Consider the following 18,696-nt stretch of genomic DNA (forward strand, 5'->3'; position numbering starts at 1 on the left):
TTTAACTGATTTTTTAAAAAGATTTATTTATTTATTCATGATAGATACAGATATCTATCTATCTATCTATCTATATATATATATAGAGAGAGAGAGAGAGAGGCAGAGACACAGGAGGAGGGAGAAGCAGGCTCCATGCCGGGAGCCCGACGTGGGACTTGATCCTATGACCCCAGGATCGCACCCTGGGCCAAAGGCAGGCGCCAAACCGCTGAGCCATCCAGGGATCCCCTCCTAGGCCTTTCTTGAAGTCCCGCCAGCCCTGTAGCCTTCTGTTATAGATGCTGTTAACTGTTGACACGCCGGCCCCCTCCACTTGACAGCGCAGACACCCCCGTGTCCACACGGTGCACAAGGATGTCGGGGGCGGGTCCTCCTCTACTGAGAATCCTGGAAAACTACAACTCCCAGAATTCCCACTCCAGAACTGAGTCTGCGCCGTTGCTATGGTGAGCACGCGCTCCCGCTCGGACGTTTGCGCTTCACGTGACAAGTGACGTGCCCCCCGACCTTGGGTGGCAGTGGCCGCGGCCCTCCCACGCCCTTCGTTTCCCTAACCTTTGCCTTTCCGCGCGGATTCTCTGCCTCTGGGAAGTGTGGTTTTTACAGGGACCTGGAAGAACTTTATACGCAGAAGCGAGGCGGCGCTGCCATGCGGTGTCCGGGAAGCGAGGCGCGGAGACCGAGTGGACTGCGGCTGTGCGGCGGCAGAGCCCGGCCCCCAGGTCCCGCGCGGGGACGGCCCGGTGACCGCAGACTGTGGCCACAGGCCTCGCAGAGGACCCCGCCGGTCTCCCCACGCGGGACTTCCGTCCTTGACCTCCAGGGTGCCCTCCTCTTTACACACCTGACTCAGCTGTAACCTGAGAAAAGCTTTAACCCTTCTGACCGGTAGGCCCACCCAGATGGCTTCGCACAGGGGATCTTCAGGCCTGCGTCTGCTGCCACTGCTGCAGACCTGAGCACACCTGTGGGTGGCCTGAGGGCCCTAACACATCCAGGGAAGACTCACCCCTCAAGCCTCCAGCTACAGGATGAATACCAAAAAAAGCCAGTAAGCAAAGTGATCCTAAAGTAATGGAGACTAAGGCCAAGGCACCTGGCTGGCTCCATCGTGGAGCATGGGGGCCCTGAGTTCCAGCCCCACGTTGGATGTAGAGGACTGTAAAAAATAAACTAAAAAAAAAAAAAAAAAAAAAAAGGCACCAATGCCTGGAATATACTGGAGACTACAGTGATCATTTTTTTTAAAGGATTTTTATTCATGAGAATCCTAGAGAGGCAGAGACACAGAGGGAGAAGCAGGCTTGATCCTAGGACCCCAGGATTCACGCCCTGGGTGAAGGCAGGGGCTAAACCGCTGAGCCACCCAGGGATCCCTACAGTGATCATTTAAAGAAGAATGTGCTGACTGGGGTGGAGGAGATACCAAGTTGAAGATGCAGAAGAATCAGGAACTAAAGAAGCATAATTGAGGTGGGAAGGCTGTGCCTGCTTCACCGTGGCAGGGGTAACCTGATGTTGGTAAACATTCCATCCCTATTATTAACTCCCCTCCTTCTGACTTTAATAAGGCTTCCCAAGTGGTATGATTATATGACAAAAACACACTGTTAAAGCCAATGGGGTAGGCTGCTGCACTCATAAATTAACACACTGGAGGGACGCCTGGCTGGCTCAGTAGGGCATGGAACTCCATCTCCGGGTCATGAGGTCAGGCCCCACGTTGGGCACAGAACCTACCTAAAATTGAAAAAAATAACACAGTGGAGTCTGGTTTTATAGATCAATACAGCTGTATTAGTGAGTCAGCCTTTCTGAGAACAGGTCAGGTGATTAAACTACCTGCAGGGAATCTGCCAGGGCAGCTGTGTAGCCTTCCCCAGGAAACACCCTCATCTCTCTATCCAGATGCACAGAACACTTACCAGAGCAAGTTTTTTCATATTTCTGCCCACAGACTGAGTTTTTCTAGGATAAGGAGTGCAGTTCTCTTAACCCTGGCTGCAGAGAGACAACCTGCAGAAGGTTAAAATTATCAGATCTGAGGGCCACCTGCGAGGCTCAGAGGGTGGGGCATCTGCCTTTGGTTCAGGTCAGGATCCCCAGGTCCTGGGATCAAGCTCCCTGCTCAGTGAGGAGCCTGCTTCTCCCTCTCCCTGCCACTCTCCCTGCTTGTGCTATTATAAATAAGTAAATAATCTAAAAAAATAAATAATTTGATCTGAGAGTTAAGGGAAAAGAGTTTCAGGTAGTGCACTGACGGGAAAAAGGGAGTAACCACATAATTCATTTAGTTACTCATTTAAGAGGCAAGAATAGAGGGGGGCCTGGCTTTCTCAGTGGACGGATCATGGACTCTTCAGCTGAGGGTTGTGAGTTTGAGCCCCACGTTAGGTGTAGAGACTTTAAAGTTTTATTTTAAAGATTTTACTTATTCACGAGAAACATACAGAGAGAGGCAAAAACATAGGCAGGGGGTTGGCAAGCTCCCCGCGGGGAGCCTGATGTGGGACTCAATCCCAGGACCCCCGGGATCACGCCCTGAGGCAAAGGTAGACAGACACTCAACCACTGAACCACCCAGGTAGGCGTCCCTACGTTTTCTTTTAAATCTTAAAAAAAAAAAAAAAGAATAGAGAATAGCTCAAGGTGCTACTAATTGCTCAGTATAGTGGAAGAGTGATGTAGACACATAAATGCATTATATAACTTTATATCAAGACAAGGAACTGCGTAAGAGTATGCCTCAGAAAGGTCTTCCTTACAGTCCAATTTAGGCATCTAGTTACTCTCATTACCATTTTCTTTTAACACCTTTAAATCTTGGATTAACTTGTTTTGCTAGATTGCCTGTCTTGCCTCATAAGAATGGAAGTATATGAGCAAGAACTTTGTCCAGTTCAGTGATACACTGCTAGTGTTCAGAACAGTACTTGGCAAACAGTAGGTGCTCAATTAATATGTATCAGACGAACAGGTAACTCTTACCTGTTAGGGAGGGAGCAGGGAGAGCAAGGGAGGACAAGAGCCACTTGAGCAGACAGTTGTCAAGTGAGAAGAGTTTTAATTCCACGCAGAGGAACAGCAAGAGCACCATTAAAAATGACACAGAAAAAAATAAAAATAAAAAAAATAAAAATGACATAGAGTTGGCAGTGAGGACAGTTTAAGGAAAATCTCTCAGTAATTCATTCAAGAACTAACCAGTGCTTTTAAGAGCAGGTAAAGAGAATCTATGCAAATAAAACTCAGCAGCAGCAGCGGAACTGGGCTAGATTAGTTAAGTGAAGGGCAAAGACAAGCCAAAACAAAAAGGATCTTTCAAAGTGTGTCTGTGTAAAGAGGGAAAAGGAGACCAGAGATCCTTTAAGCATCTTCTTAGCCAGGCAAAGCCAGAGCCATGTTTAATCATCCTTCCCAAAGTACAGGCCTTGGTTATCTCTGATGAGACAAAAAAGAGGCTCTTTAACTGGTCAATCTGTTCTATGGTGTGGTATTTGCCCTTATCTCTTGTATTTACCCCTGAATTTGTTTCCCCAAAACTCTCCAGATTCCCACAGATTAATAGCTAAATGCCTAGTAGCCAAAACCCTTCATTATCTAGCCTCTGCTACCTAGCTTCAGGCTCTCTTTCCCAGGATCTACAAGATTTCCTACTCTGGCCAAACAAGAATGTCCTCCCTACACACCACGACTTTCCACCTCCCTGCCTTTGCTCATTTCAAGCCCCAATTCCTTTTTTTTTTTTTTTTTTTTTTAAAGATTTTTGAGAGAAAGCGAGCATGAGCAGGGGAAAGGGCTGAGGGAGGGAGAAACAGACTCCCTGCTGAGCAGGGTTTCCCAACTCAGGGCTCCATCCCACGACCCTGGGATCATGACCTGAGCAGAAGGCAGACACTTACCCTGCTGAGCCACCCAGATGCCTCGCCAATTCCTACTTTTGCCTGAACCTTATTCATCCTTTTGAAACTTTGCTCCAACTCTGCCTCCCCAAATGAAAACTTCCTGGAACACCACTGCTAAGTACCATCTGTTCCTTAGACCATTATCTGTACCATTCACACAACACTCAGCAACTTTTACCTCACCTGTTTGTGTTCCTCACTAGACTGAGCCCCCATCTCAGGGGTCAAGATCCCAATGCCTAAGTTTATTTATGTATGTTAGTTCCAAGTCAGGTACTGAGGGTGTAAGACAGACTAGGGCTACTTACAAAATTTGTCAGGCTAGGGACGCTTGGGTGGCTCAGTTGGTTAAGCCTCTGACTCTTGATTCCAGCCTGGTTCATGATCTCAGGGTCATGAGATCCAGCCCTGTGTTGTGCTCCATGCTGCTTGGGGAGTCGGCTAGAGCTTGTCTCCCTTTGCCCGCCACCCCCGCTCTCTCTAAAATAATAAATCTTTAAAAAATAAAACAAGCTTGTCAGGCTTTAAAAACTCAAATACCTTCTTCCCTCCACAATAAAGAACTCAGAAGACACCAGTAACATTTGCCGAATGATTGGGAAAATACTCAAATCCAATATAAACATGTCTTTCCCTACTTGTCTCCCACTAACATTGAGGCATGTTGGGTACCAAGCCAGGTTAAGCATCTTCACCAAAGCTCTCTGATGAGACCAGAAACACATAGGATTTGAACTTCTAGAAATAGAGCATGAGGAAGTGTGGATCAGCCTATTACTAAGGTCAACTAAAAAGCAGTTGAAAAATTATTCTCTTAAAAGCATAAAAAAGGGATCCCTGGGTGGCGCAGCAGTTTGGCGCCTGCCTTTGGCCCAGGGCGCGATCCTGGAGACCCGGGATCGAGTCCCACATCGGGCTCCCGGTGCATGGAGCCTGCTTCTCCCTCTGCGTATGTCTCTGCCTCTCTCTCTCTCTCTCTCTCTGTGACTATCATAAATAAAAATTTAAAAATTAAAAAAAAAAAAGCATAAAAAGGATAAGGAATTACTGAGCCAAAGTTTGGGAACCCAGAGAACCTCAAACTGAAAGCTGCATTGTTAAGGCATTTATTTGCCAGTCTGGAAGTCCCTGGATACCTGCAGTGCATTTTCCAGAAGTCTCACAGACTGAGCGGGACAAAAATCAAAATCTAAGGCCAGCTGAAGGTGGAAACCCCCATCACAAACTCTTTAAGCTGAGATTCCGAAGTATTACACTTTCAAGATAAGAGTGAAACACAAGTAAACCAGTTTTCACATGGACCTGGTTGTGTGCCATCTAGATCTAGAGTACCTCCAGCCTTCAATCTGAGCTAAGGTGTAGTAGCATCTCCAGCACAGGAAACCAGAATTCTTTCTAAGGGTAGATGCCTCATCTTTGTCCTGTTTATTCCTACAATTGCTCAAATATAGTATCCAGCTCACAGTAACCTGGCACATAAAGAGACAAGACACTATAAGCAACAATCAGTAGAGACCCAGACTTCAGGTGCTTAAATTTTAGGCAAATTTAGGTAATCTTCATAATGAAGTGCTGTTTCAAGGTATCATTTGGGGTAAGTAGGTGGAGATTTTTCCGTAGGTAAACTTGCTTCTTCCTTCAGGTATCAAAATTATTCAAGGTCCAGTTTAACTGTAGCTGTGGACTATAGCACCTCTGAAGCCATTTTCAAGGAAACAATCACCCCAGCAGCACTGAAGTCACACTGTTCCTTAAAAAGTAATACTTAACAAACGATTTTCAAGAAACAAAACAAAAAAACTGATCTTCTAATAACATGAAATTCTTAACACCCACTTTTGTATCTAAAATTTCAAAATTAAATATGCCAAAAATAAAACTCATACTAACCACCCCCTCCCCCTGCCCAAGCATGTTTCCTGTCCCCATCCTTGAGAATCCTTGCTTTGAAAACTTCATTGGCTTTTTCTGTAAGATACTCACTTTGACAGTCAGTTTTCATTTCTAAGCACAGGATTTTTTTTTTTTTTTAATCATGCCACAACCTGAGGTGTAACTCCCCCAGAAATGACAAATTAAAGGTATTTGTCCACCAATCCATGATGCACCAAGTTTGCCTGTGAGTTTTTCAAATGTGTATCAATGCTACAGTGCCAAGGGCTCACAAACTTTTGTGCGAAGGGCCAGAGTTATCTTCAATTCCATGGCCCATACTACCTGTTTCTGGAGCTGCAGATTGTGAAACCAGCCACAGATGCAAACAAACAGGTGTGGCAGTGTTTGAATATAACTTTATTTACAAAACCAGGCCTTAGTTTGCTGACCCCTGCTAGGGTGAATAACAAAATACAGATTCACTGAAAGGCATTACTGAATTCATCGGTCATTCATCTTTTATTGTTTTCTTAGTCAAACACTTGAAAAGTACAAATTCTAATTAGAGGATGTGAGATTCTGATGTTAACAAAGGGCTATTCAGACTGGAAAGTTGAGAATTGCTGCTGCAGAAAGGAATGTTTGGCTTTCAGATCTAATGAGGACCACTGTAAAGAACCCCCCCCTCCCCCATGTAACAGTGTCAAATGCATATCTCGTGTCCCAGGCTGTGCTTTCTTTACATGGGCTATTGAACTTAATCTCGCATTTGAAAACAAAACCCAGTGATGTACATACAATTAACTCTCATTTTACAGACAAGAAAACTATGGCTCACAAGTTTCAGTAGCTTGGCAAGGCTCACGTAGCAAACGAAACTCTAGGGCTACACACATCCAAAGGCCGTTCCTTTAACTACTACGCAGCCAACCCAACCTCCCTGGCAGGCAGAGAAGATTCACCACGTGTGAGAGGTTGGCTCAAATTCTTGTATTCCCTGATGTTCTTCTCCTTGGGGAGCTCTTAACAATTATCTGCCTCAGGAACTTCATCTATCTCTGACCTAAGCTTGAACACCCACTCCTTTCATTCTCCTTAAGCTTAAGATTTTACCAAAAGAGGATAACAAACAAATATTATTAAAACAAAAAAATTTTAACTAGGTCAGTAGATGTGGCTGTTCTAAGACCCCAGGTCCTGGCCTATTCTTATAGGTCTCCGTAGGTTGACTTCTTCCCTGGGCATTGACCTACCTCCATGGGACAAAGACACTTCCCTACCCCGGGAATGCCCCTAAGTTCAAGCTCTAGGAATCAAGGTCCAGGGAAAAACTCCTTTTGCTAGTCTAAGGCCTACATTACAGGTCCCTATTTTCTGTCCTAAGAACGGTCTCTTCTCTAGATAAAACACTAAACAAACATCTCTAGTCCCTTTTGAGGAGATTCCAAAACCCAGCCACCGGTGGTATGGTCTTACTTACTCTATGGCCCCAAAGGGCAACCATATCGTAATAGCCTAACACCACCAGGTGCAGTGAGAGTGTCTATTATTTTCCTTATAGAAACCTACTCTACCTCCCAGCCAGAAGCCATTTAGTAGGAATGGGGTTGACACTTGCCCCACATCACACTGATTCTATTCTGTAACAAGATGTCAGTACAGCAGCATTGCCCATTCCTGATCCATCCTTCAGGACTCATGATGGCCCCCACAGCTGCCCTTCCCTTGTTTTGGTGTGCCTATCTCACTCTAAGGCCACTCCCATGACAGCCACTGCTATGCTCCTCCTTCCAGGAACAAGTGACTACCCTGGAAAAAGAAGAGATGAAACAATCTGCCCTTCAAATATGAAGTAAAATAATTCTTTAATTATTTAAAGATCAAAGATCACTGATGGGCTTTTTAAAGTCTATAAATCTTAAGTGTAATGTTTTGCTAGGGAAATGGTTATAGCAGCCTCACATAAATTATTTGAATAAATAAACATTATCACAGTATTAAGAAGGCAAGGTAAACAAATAGCTTAAGTATTTTATTTGTTTGCAACTAAGCTTGTTAACACTATATAATGAAAATGTACAAAGAATAATGTTGCAGTTTTTGGTTAGATTTAAGTCAAAGACATTCATTAATAAGGAATCTTCGAATATGAATATTCCAAAATTTCTCTAAGCCATCTGATCAGAACTGTCTCTGAATATTACCTTACTTTGGAAGGTACTGGCATACATTTGAATTAAACTCAGAATTTTTCAAAATAAGCCCTAATTAATAAAACTATTCTATATTCAAACTAAAACAATTTTAATAGAACTTTCCTTTCCAGAAACAATAATAAAGGAAACAAGGCATTTTGTAAAATGTGGTCCTGAACAAGTCACAGTAAAAAATAAATGTATACTTAAACTTCCACCTCCTCAAAACAGAGGCTACTTTCTGTTCCACAGCCTTGGAAACAAGGTGAGGAACAGTCTGTAAGCAACTTTGGGCAGGGGGTTGCCAAAACAAAGCTCAAGCAGTTGAACATGGTCACTTTTTAAAAAGAATTTGGGGGAGCCTGACCAAAGGATCCAAATTCTGTTTTTAACAACCGATACAAAGGCGAAGTGGCTCCTCACAAGTAGCAGTGCCACCAGGGGCTGGCCCCACCCCTTGCTCACCTATGTTGTGCTCCCAAGCAAACCCTGATGCTCCTGCTCCAGGGCAGACTTTTTCTTTTTAGAGGTTCAGTGTCCAGGGAGCTCTCTGTGTGAATGAGGTGAGCACAGACTCCACGTGGGTATTTTAAGGCTTGGAGTCAAAGTATTTTTCAACACGGCTAGGCAGTCCATGTGTCAAACGGCCCGTCTCCAGTTTGTCCTAATTCCTCACCACGCATTTGTAGACCTAGGACCACAGACCTTTGCTATGTCATCATAATCACATCTAATGTCCATCCTAACTTATGATTCATATTCTGTGCCTGGAAACAGTCCCTGTATTTAACAATAATACCTACACATAAAACAATCCACCGTTACAACTTATATGGTCACAAAACATTAATGATCTTCTGTAGACCAAGCGAATGTTTTTAACCATAATTGTCGTGCATCAAATTCACAGCCAGAATCCCCAAGATCAAAAAAATTTGCACAATACAAATAATAACTTAAAATACACACACACACACATATACACACACTCTCACACACACTTCTTACAGAACTGTGCTTGGGGAAACTCCATTTGTTGAGTGCCACTGAGGGCATATTTTACTAAACTGCTGCTCCAGGTATTTTTGTTTGGAAAATCTATCACAGTAGGGCACAGCTGTTTATTGGATGAGCAGAAAAGAAAGATATGCTTGTGGCAACCAGAAAGTTTTAAGGTCTTTCAAGTTGTATAAAATGGACCTGCAGAAACGTTTAAGTGTTCTCAGGATGCAAAGTTGGAGCTGAAATGTGATATCAAACCAGTTGCAAAAAGTGTACAGCAGCCATCTCTTGAGGTCAAACCTGGTACCCAGATATGCAAGAAAGCTTCAGGACACGTCTATAAATTAAGAAAAAAAAATAAGAGTTTACTAAAAATACAGTGCCATGCTTTTTAAAAATATTAACCATTGGGAAATGTGATAAATGTGGAGAATGTAAGTCAACACTTAAAATGTCTTAGGTTTCCCAGAATTTAAGAAACTTGACTCCGCTTCAGTTTAAACAGCTATTTATTATTTTATGCTTTGAGTAACTGGTAGTTCCAAGATGTCTAGAATTAAGAAATCTGACCACACACTTGATAACCTACCCTAAGGAACTAACTTTCGTAAATAATTGAAACTACTTTCCTGGAGGAAAAGCCATGTAACAAACTGGTACTGCAGTCAAACTATTTAGGTTTCAGTCCTGGTTGAACCACTAGCTTTATGAGCTGGACAAATTATTTAATCTCCTTAAGCACTATCCTTACCTGTAAAATGGGTCCAACGATACTTCCTCCCTCATAGGGTTATTATAGATTAAATAAATTTCATGAGGATTTAAAAGGCTTAGCACGATGCTGGGCATGCTTTTTTTTTTATTTTTTATTTTTTATTTTTATTTATTTATTTTTTTTTTTAAAGATTTTATTTATTCATGAAAGACTGAGACAGAGAGAGCCAGAAACAAAGGCAGAGGGAGAAGCAGGCTCCATGCACCGGGAGCCCGATGTGGGATTCGATCCCGGGTCTCCAGGATCGCGCCCTGGGCCAAAGGCAGGCGCCAAACCGCTGCGCCACCCAGGGATCCCTGCTTTTTTTTTTAATGTTAGCTATTACTAACATTACTTCACAGGGGTTTTTTGCTCTCAGGAGACAAAGTATTCAGTGTCAACATCTTGCTCTTGGAAGTTGGAAAATTCAAAGAAAAACTTGGCAATACTTACAGCTTGTTGGCCTTGTCCCATATCGTCGCATAATCTGATCATGTGTGAATTTCACAAAAGATTCATATTGTTCTGTAAGGGGAAAGACAGTATATACTATCCCCAGAATTCTCCCCTGGTTTTTCAAGAATCAAGTGTCAGGATCACATCTAGTTTTCCAGTTTAAATGATCCACTCTCAGACCCTCCTTATAACAGCCGCTCTGAGATCTGTTACTTCCTCTTAGATCCCAGAGCCAAATCCCTGGCTCCTAGATTGGTCACTGATCATCTATAATATTATATTTTCCTAATCTCGCCCTGCTGTTATTTCATCCCCTACTAAGGGTTGACTTGCTCAGTACTACAAGCCAACAAATTTTAGGAACTCTATAGGACATGAAAGCTTGAAGATCTTTTCTGCATTGCTATCCTTGCTATAAATCTCAACAGACACACTGAGTAAAAGAGTGGGATGGCTAGAAAGTGGAGAAAATTTCATACTCCCTAATTATAAACAGTTCCACAGAACTAATAACTTCTAAAGAGAAACTCAGTACAAAAGATATAAGGTAGTCTGACATCCATGAACAGAGAAGTGACTTAGAGCCAAGAGAACAACTTTAGGGTGGAGCCAGGATAGAGGAAATGGTATACTGGAGCTTCTTGTTTTAATACACACTATTAGTATATTAAAGGATCAAAGAAGTTCGACTATAAAGAAACCCATTTAACTGTTGCTAAACCAATAGTTCTCAATTTATTTTTTTTTAAGATTTTATTTATTCATGAGAGAGACACAGAGAGAGAGAGAGAGAGAGAGAGAGAGAGAGAGGCAGAGACACAGGCAGAGGGAGAAGCAGGCTCCATGCAGAGAGCCTGATGTGGGACTCGAGCCAGGGTCTCCTGGGTCTCGATCACGCCCCGGGCTGCAGGCAGCGCTAAACCGCTGCACCACCGGGGCTGCCCATAGTTCTCAATTTAGAACAGACTTTCTATCAATTTGAGGAATCATGTGGTATGGATCACCACATTAGAAAATAATACCGTTGCAGGAACTTGTTGCCTAAAACCCCTCTCTCTGATCACAACATTGTCTACTTTCACTAAATGGGTACTATCTATTCCTGTCCAGGTCTCTTCCTTTCACAAAAGGCTCTACTTGTGTCAACTCTCTTTGTTCCAACCTGAGCTATGCTTTCCAAACTAATGATCTCCAAATCACAGAATGCTGGACTTCGTACATCCAAAAAGTGACTACGATCAGGAAGTCTGATCATGTTGAATATACTCGTTAGCCCAAATTAACTGCTCACTGCCTTCATTCATATGGAAAAGTCTCAGAAGAAAAGCTTGGTTTATCTGGTTTCAGAAATGTAAATGAAAAGTCCTTCCATATAATGTATAAATAAAATGTTTAGAATCACCAGAGAGTAACTTACTATTCACAACTCATTAAACCTTCTTGCACGATGTCCTCCTCTGAAGTCCTCCTCTTTTTCTAAGTCACCATCTGACTGAACCTTATTATCTACCAAACCCTATTATCAGTGGCACAGCCACTGCCTCAGCCTACCTGCTAGTTTGGTATTGAGGATTTGCTCATACTCCTCCCGAATTTTATCTTCATAGTCTTTTAAGAGACGCTCACATATTATTCCAACTTGTCGGAGGGTAAAGGTGGGCTGGTCCTTCTTCATCCAGGAGGAACCTGGCCAAAAGACAAATCTAGTTGTTTGTTTGTTTGTTTTTTAAAGATTTTAAGTAATCTCCACACCCAATGTGGGACTCAAACTCACAACCCCGAGATTAAGAATCACATGTTTCTACCTACTGAGCCAACCACACACCCCAAGACAAATTCAGTTTAAATAATACATTATAGTTCTAAGGTTCAGAGTTAATAACTTTATGCAAACAGTCCTAGGATACAAAAACTGCTCAGAAAAATAGCATTTTTCACAACTCTACAAGGAATATTTCACAAAATTCTCTGAACTTCTGCCATTAATTTTACAAAGTCAGGCCAAAAGGTAAATTGAGAAGTAGAAACAATGTGTATCCAGGTGTGCTAGCTGAACTGCATACAGAAAAACAGTTCTGATGCCATAACAATGTGAACCCATACTCAATACTCATTTGGTAAAGAACAAGAACAAAAAGTAAATAAAGCCTCTACTCTGGATTAGAGAAAGTAGATTTAGAGAATTACCCAAATCCTTGGTGATTATGTAAACCTATGTTTAACTGAGGTGCATCATAATTATCTGTAGAATTCAAAAACCATGATACACATTCTGATTTAATTCTAGGTTAGGGCCTAGCCATATTTTCTTCTTTTTTTTTTTTCTTTAAAGAATTTTAGTTATTCATGAGAGAGACAGAGAGAGAGGCAGAGCGAGAAGCAGGGTCCCTGCGGGGAGCCGGATGTGGGACTCATCCCAGGGTCCTGGGATCACGCCCTGAGCCAAAGGCTGATATTTTTTTTTGTACCCGTATCATATTCTATTACTTCAAAATTCTAATACTAAAATCTCAAAAGAATATTAAGGAAAAAAAAAAAAGAATATTAAGGAGAGACTTGCTAACACCACTAAAAGGTCTATCACTGATGAACACAAAAGAACAATTAAAGGGTGGTATTCCTAGAGCCAAGACCTTTGAGTCAAAAAATTTTTTAATTATTTGAGGTGAGGGATCCCTGGGTGGCGCAGCGGTTTGGCGCCTGCCTTTGGCCCAGGGCGCGATCCTGGAGACCCAGGATCGAATCCCACGTCGGGCTCCCGGTGCATGGAGCCTGCTTCTCCCTCTGCCTATGTCTCTGCCTCTCTCTCTCTCTCTCTGTATGACTATCATAAATAAAAAATTAAAAAAAAAATTATTTAAGGTGAAATTCATATAAAATGAATCATTTTAAAGTGAACAATTAGGTATAATTTAGTATACTCACAATTTTGTACCACCACATTTATCTAATTTCAAAATACTTCCACCACTCCAAAGTAACACCCCTTACTATTTAGCAGTTTTCCCCCATTCTCTTCTCTCCCTAGCTCCTGGCCAACACAATCTGTGTTCTGTAAGGCAATAATTTTTAATCAAGGTAATTTTTAACTCTCAGAACTATTAAAAAGTAGAATATTTTGTGAGGAAATAAAGTTCTTTACTGATAAAGGACAGAGTTCTCCACCAATGGAGATGTTTGTGCACTGGCCTCTTGACTATTTGCAGGGATATGGCAGGCAAGACTGGTGGCTGAACTATGTGACCATGAAGATTCTCTCCAACCCTGAGATTCTATTTTTGAGCACATCCTCTCTGACCACCTGTCAATGTTACAGAGCACTGCTGTCACACAAATGTGTGCAATGATGGAACTGTCCCATAGCTGTGCTAATACAAGAACTACATGTGGCTACCAAGCACTTGAAATTTGGCTACTGCATCCAAGAAACTAAATGTTAAATTTTATTAAATTTTAATTAAATAGCCACATGTGGCTAATATAATGGCTAAGGTATTAGTTACAGAGGGTACTTCTATACTGGGTGCATGGAAGCCAAATCAAAGCAACCTAAGGTTTTTTCCCAATTTCATGACTCTATGGTTCCAAAAGTATTTGTGAATAGTAATACAATGCGTATATTTTACCTATTTTATTACTTTAGATGAAATCCATTCTGGATTAGGAAACCATCATTTTAAAGAACCATTCAGAAACCTTTTCAAATTTTTATTTAAATTCCAGTTAGGTAACGTACAGTATAATATTAGTTTCAAGCATAGAATTTAGTGACTCATCACTTACATATAACACCCAGGGTTCTTCACAACAAGTGTACCATTTAGAAACTCTTAAATGGTTGGTCTGTCCACACTAATGCTTGCTTACCTGGAGAACTAGGTGCTGTGAGTGCTGAGGAATGAGGCTGACTTTCTGAAGTACAAGCTTCACTCTGATTAAGAACAACTTCTAAATGTCTCCACCTCTGATAACGACTATATTCTTGTTTTATGTTCTGAAAGATTTGTTCTAATAAAAAAAGAAACACATTTGAGCATTCACTTTATTGTGTCATGTCTTCAAACTTCTTGTCCCATCCCCCAAGTTATTGATATTAGCAAGAAAAATGCTTACACTGAGTAAAGCACTCCTCCTATAAACCCCACTGTGCCCTTACTACTATTTCAACAATACATGAAAGAGCAGCTATTTTAGCATATAAACCCTCCAGATAATTCCCCTTGCTTGTTTTGCTGTGACAATCCTAAAGCAAACTGCATATCTGGTCTTCATTTACTAGCACAATTTACAGCAAAACAAAAAACACATCCTTCACCTAATAGGAAGCTATTTTTGATCTATGTTAAGCTGCACAATTGCACAAACTAGTGTATTGGGGTAATTTTCTGACCACCCGAGGCTTTCTAAAAATAAAGGTCTTGTCTCATTTGGGACTCAAGATCTTTAGGGTAGAGGACAGCAGAAATCACGATATGGTCACCTCCTGGACACTGACCATGGGGAGACTGGAGATTCATTTCCTGGAACTGATGATCAGGGCATAGAAAAGAACTTTCTGATCCTGCCGAGAGGCTATACTTGATAGGACTCAGATTACTTCTCTGAGTCAAAGTAATCATAAACCAAATTTGCTAACGCTATTGAAGGGAGTCCAGGACACACAAATTCACTCTCAAGTACATTCCTAGAGACAACACAGAGTCTGAAAGGATGTGGTTTTCAAGGTTTTCATTTTTGTGGTAGAATATGTATCCACTTTCCAGATAATAAAGCCTCCTTTATCAAAAACAAAACCCAGAAAATCGTATCGCCACCCCCATTCACATTATTTTAATGTATACTTTGCCATAGTATACATATCTTTTTTTTTTTTAATGGCTTTAACTGTAAATAATGCCATTTTGCTTCCTCCTATGACCTTGGAAAGTCATTCAGGATCTTTAGCCTACTTCTTCAATAAAAATGTTAAGGTTTTTTGTTTGTTTGTTTGTTTTATGATAGAGGGAAAGAGAGAGAGAGAGAGGCAGAGACACAGGAGGAGGGAGAAGCAGGCTCCATGCCGGAAGCCTGACGTGGGACTCGATCCCGGGACTCCAAGATCGCACCCTGGGCCAAAGGCAGGTGCTAAACCGCTGAGCCACCCAGGGATCCCCTAAAAATGTTAAGTTTTGAAAACAAGGGACAGTACACACAGCCCAGGAATCGACACAAACTCAAAAGTATCTCCACACATAACTAAATCTGCTAATACCCAGCTTAAACACACCAACAATGTAGGATTAGCAAAGCCTTTCCTTAAAAATGCTAGGAAGTTCATATTTTAAGATCCCCGAATTTATGAAGTCTTTGCTTCATCTTTAAAATGTAGTATTCTCCAAGCATCTACTTGCCAGATTCAAACAAGGATGTCAGGAACTGCAAAGACTTGAAACAAGAAAGGACAAGTATGAGGACAATGCTCATGAGAACAGAAGGTCTTTGATAAACCTCTAACTGCCTCCTCCTGTATGGTGAAGTGAACAAATGGAAAGATAGAACTTTAAGGCTAGTTAAAGGACTAGCAAGCCCAAGAATCTAAATATGGCATGCTCAGGAGAAAAATAAGGAAGTAGATTTGATTTCTCTCTCCAAGAAGGCCACTTACCAAAAAAAAAAAAAAAAAAAAAGAAGCAGCGCAAATTTCTTTTTAACAGCAGATGATTACTTGGGATTGTACTTCTGGGTTATATCAGACTAAGCCTATCCTCAAAATTCTACAATGGTCCCTAGCTGCTACAGACCAAAATCCAAACTCTTCAACATGGCATTCCATGCCTTCCAAGTTTTGGCCCTAAATTGTTTCCAGTTCTACCTCCCACTACAGCCCAGTTATATTACGTTATCCTTCGTTAATTTTGTGGGTTTTCAGGCCTTTGCTCAAGCAGTTTTCCTCTGCTTAAAATGTAGCTGTCAACCAAGAAAATAGTTTGCATGATCTATGCAAAAAATAAAATTTAAGATAAAAAAACCAGCAATTCCCATTTCTGCACTCCACAATACTGAGGGTTCCAAATACATTCAACAATCATTTATTACACATTTGCTGTAATGTGAACTACAACAGAATTAGTCTACAGGGTAGTCCTAAAGAAACAAAACATATGCATAAAGTCCATCAAGATAGATAGGACAAGTATTAATTCTATTTTGCAGAAGAGATCCAGAAAGATTATTATGACTATCCTTGGAATCTGTAGGAACAGAAGAAAAATTATCGCTTCAAGTGGGTATTTTTGTTCCCTGCTTCTCTTTTCTTTTTTCTAGGTAGGCTCCATGCTTAGTGTGGAGCCCAACGTGGGGCTTGAACCCAGGACCATGGGATGAAGACCTGGATGCTTAACCGACTGGGCCATCTCAGTGCCCCTGACCCCTGCTTTTCAAGGGCTCTTTACACACACACACACAAAAAAAAAAAACCCTCTGCAAACATTATCTCATTCAGTACATAAGGCTTTGCAACATCAAGTGGTGGTCAGGGAATTTAAAGTAGAACAGAGTTCCTTGTGAGGAAGGGTTAAGTCAGGTAATGGATGGAAGACTTGCTTAGAAATGACTGTATTTGGATTAGCAAATACAAGAGGAAAACATCATGATGGAAGAAGGCAAGGATAACAAGCACACCCAGGTGGATCTGGAGAAAAAAAGAGCAGCAAAAGCATAGCTGGGGGGAAAAAATGTGCAAAAGACTAAAGTAAGACATATGGTCATAGCCGATAAATCCTTTGAAGGCCAGGATAAAAGAAGAGGTGAACATGACAAAGATTCAGTGTCTGGGGGAGCTTGGCTGGCAACTGCAGGAATCTCCCTGGGAGAGGAGGAGGGCCAGAAACCTGCATTATGGATATGCAGAGGAAAAAAGGAGAATAAACCCCAAAGACACAGGTAACTAGAAAAGGGTTGAGGAAAGAACGATTTTGAGGCAATCCTCAGGCTGAAGCAATAGAAAAACACAAAGAAATGGAACAACTTGGCAGAGGCCCCTTTTTGAGGACCCTCCCCCATTTCCAGAAGCCCTTTAAAACCCGCCACCTATGAACGCTGCGGCACTTTCCCCCTCCGTTCCTGCACAATGGTGGGGGGGGCGGGGAGTTCCGCCCTAACTTTGCAGTCACACTAGCTCTCCCCTTTCCTCGACCAACGTGTGTGATCCTTCTTGAAAGCGTCCCTGCGACCGAGAGCTGAATTCCTGCTTCCGGAATGTGTGCGTCTGTTGGAAGGATTCTCAAATACATTCTGGCTAACGACCTGCCCGTTCCGAGCCATATATGGTGCCAAGACAATAGCCATACAATAAAAAAAAAAAAAAAAAAAAAAAAAACGCCAGCCAGCCCCTTGGAAATAGATGGAGAGGGGACTTCTGCGACGGCCTGCGGTCCCTGAAGACTCGGGGAAATCAGGTCTCGCGGCCGCGCCGCCGAACGGCGATCGGCGATCGGCGATGGGCGCGCGCTCAGGCCCCTTCCCAGGACGCCGCCGCCGCCGCCAGCCCCCACCCTGCAGGCCGGGTTCGTGAGTAGAATCCCATTTTGCACGGCCCACTGGGTCTGCCGGGCGGCCCCGTGCAGGCCCGGGCCGCGGAGGCAGCAGGGGCCCCGAGCGCCCAGGGGTGCTCCCAGCTCGCCCTCGCTGCCCGCCCCGCGGGTCTCCACAGCTCCGGGAAGACGGAAAACCGACACTGGGCCGCCCCCCCGCCCCCCCGGATGTCTCCCATCCCCGGAAGCGTCCAGGCCCGGCGCACCCCAGTTCCCGTTTCTCGGCGCTAGAGAAGGGGTCTGTGGGTGAAGGAGCCCGGCGCCCAGAGCCGCCCCACCCCCACCCACCCCACCCCCACCCCCACCCCCACCCCCATGCCCGTGCCTGGCTTCCTGCCAAGCCCGCAGCGCAGGTTACCCGGGGTCGGAAGGCGCCGCTCGCTGCCGGGCGGGGCGGGCTGCGGCAGAGCCGGCGGCGGGGGCTGCGTCTGGAGCAGCGGCGGCGGCTCGGCGTCCGGGGGCCTGAGGCCCGGAGTGGGGCCCGGCAGGGGGGCGCAGCGCCGCCGCTTCGGGGAACCGGGGCTCAGCAGCGCCGCCTCGAACTCCATGGGCCGCTTCAACGTCGCCCCGCACGCCATGCCGCCGCCGGGCCGGGGACCGGGAGCAGACGAGGAGGCAGCCGCGGCCCAACCTCCGGCTCCTCAGCGGGGCTGGCGAGCCAAGCCGGCTCCAATGGCGCCGCCAGCACCCGGCAGCCGCGCTGGCCCCGCCCCCTGTGACGTCACGGGCCCCGACCACCGCCCGGCGGAGGGGGAGAAGCCGGAAGAGGCCCGCGCTGGGCAGCCCGGCAGCCGCGCTCCGGCCCGCGGTGCCTCCCCCGCCCCCGCTGAGGAATTGGAACGGTCTGGGCGGAGAGCTCGGTCGCCAAGCAACCGCGGGAAGGCCCCCACCCCCGCCTCCGCCCCTCCCGGGGTCCCATCCTCCCCCACCCCCGC

At 44.0% G+C, this 18,696-nt stretch overlaps 1 protein-coding gene and 1 long non-coding RNA gene across 3 annotated transcripts; one reads left to right on the forward strand and one right to left on the reverse strand.

The window, feature by feature from the left end:
- LOC140602391 (uncharacterized) lies at nt 1–14,395 on the forward strand. The gene is made up of 2 exons (XR_012005331.1): nt 1–1,476; nt 11,301–14,395. It is a non-coding gene; the product is annotated as an uncharacterized lncRNA (long non-coding RNA).
- On the reverse strand, nt 6,280–18,447 carry AKIRIN1 (akirin 1). 2 transcript variants are annotated; one of them, XM_072771859.1, is made up of 5 exons: nt 18,087–18,447; nt 14,058–14,198; nt 11,742–11,876; nt 10,188–10,259; nt 6,280–9,317 (listed from the first exon to the last, which is right to left on the reverse strand). In XM_072771859.1, exons 1-5 carry the CDS (start codon nt 18,337–18,339, stop codon nt 9,307–9,309), a joined length of 612 nt encoding a protein of 203 aa, XP_072627960.1. In that variant the 5' UTR covers nt 18,340–18,447; the 3' UTR covers nt 6,280–9,306. The 2 variants fall into 2 exon arrangements, with proteins under 2 accessions (XP_072627960.1, XP_072627961.1); XM_072771860.1 differs by having other exon boundaries at nt 7,781–9,317; nt 18,120–18,445.
- Nucleotides 18,448–18,696: the final 249 nt, after the last annotated feature.

This window comes from Canis lupus, chromosome 13 (genome assembly GCF_048164855.1).
Source record: "Canis lupus baileyi chromosome 13, mCanLup2.hap1, whole genome shotgun sequence".
NCBI classification, from domain to species: domain Eukaryota; kingdom Metazoa; phylum Chordata; class Mammalia; order Carnivora; family Canidae; genus Canis; species Canis lupus.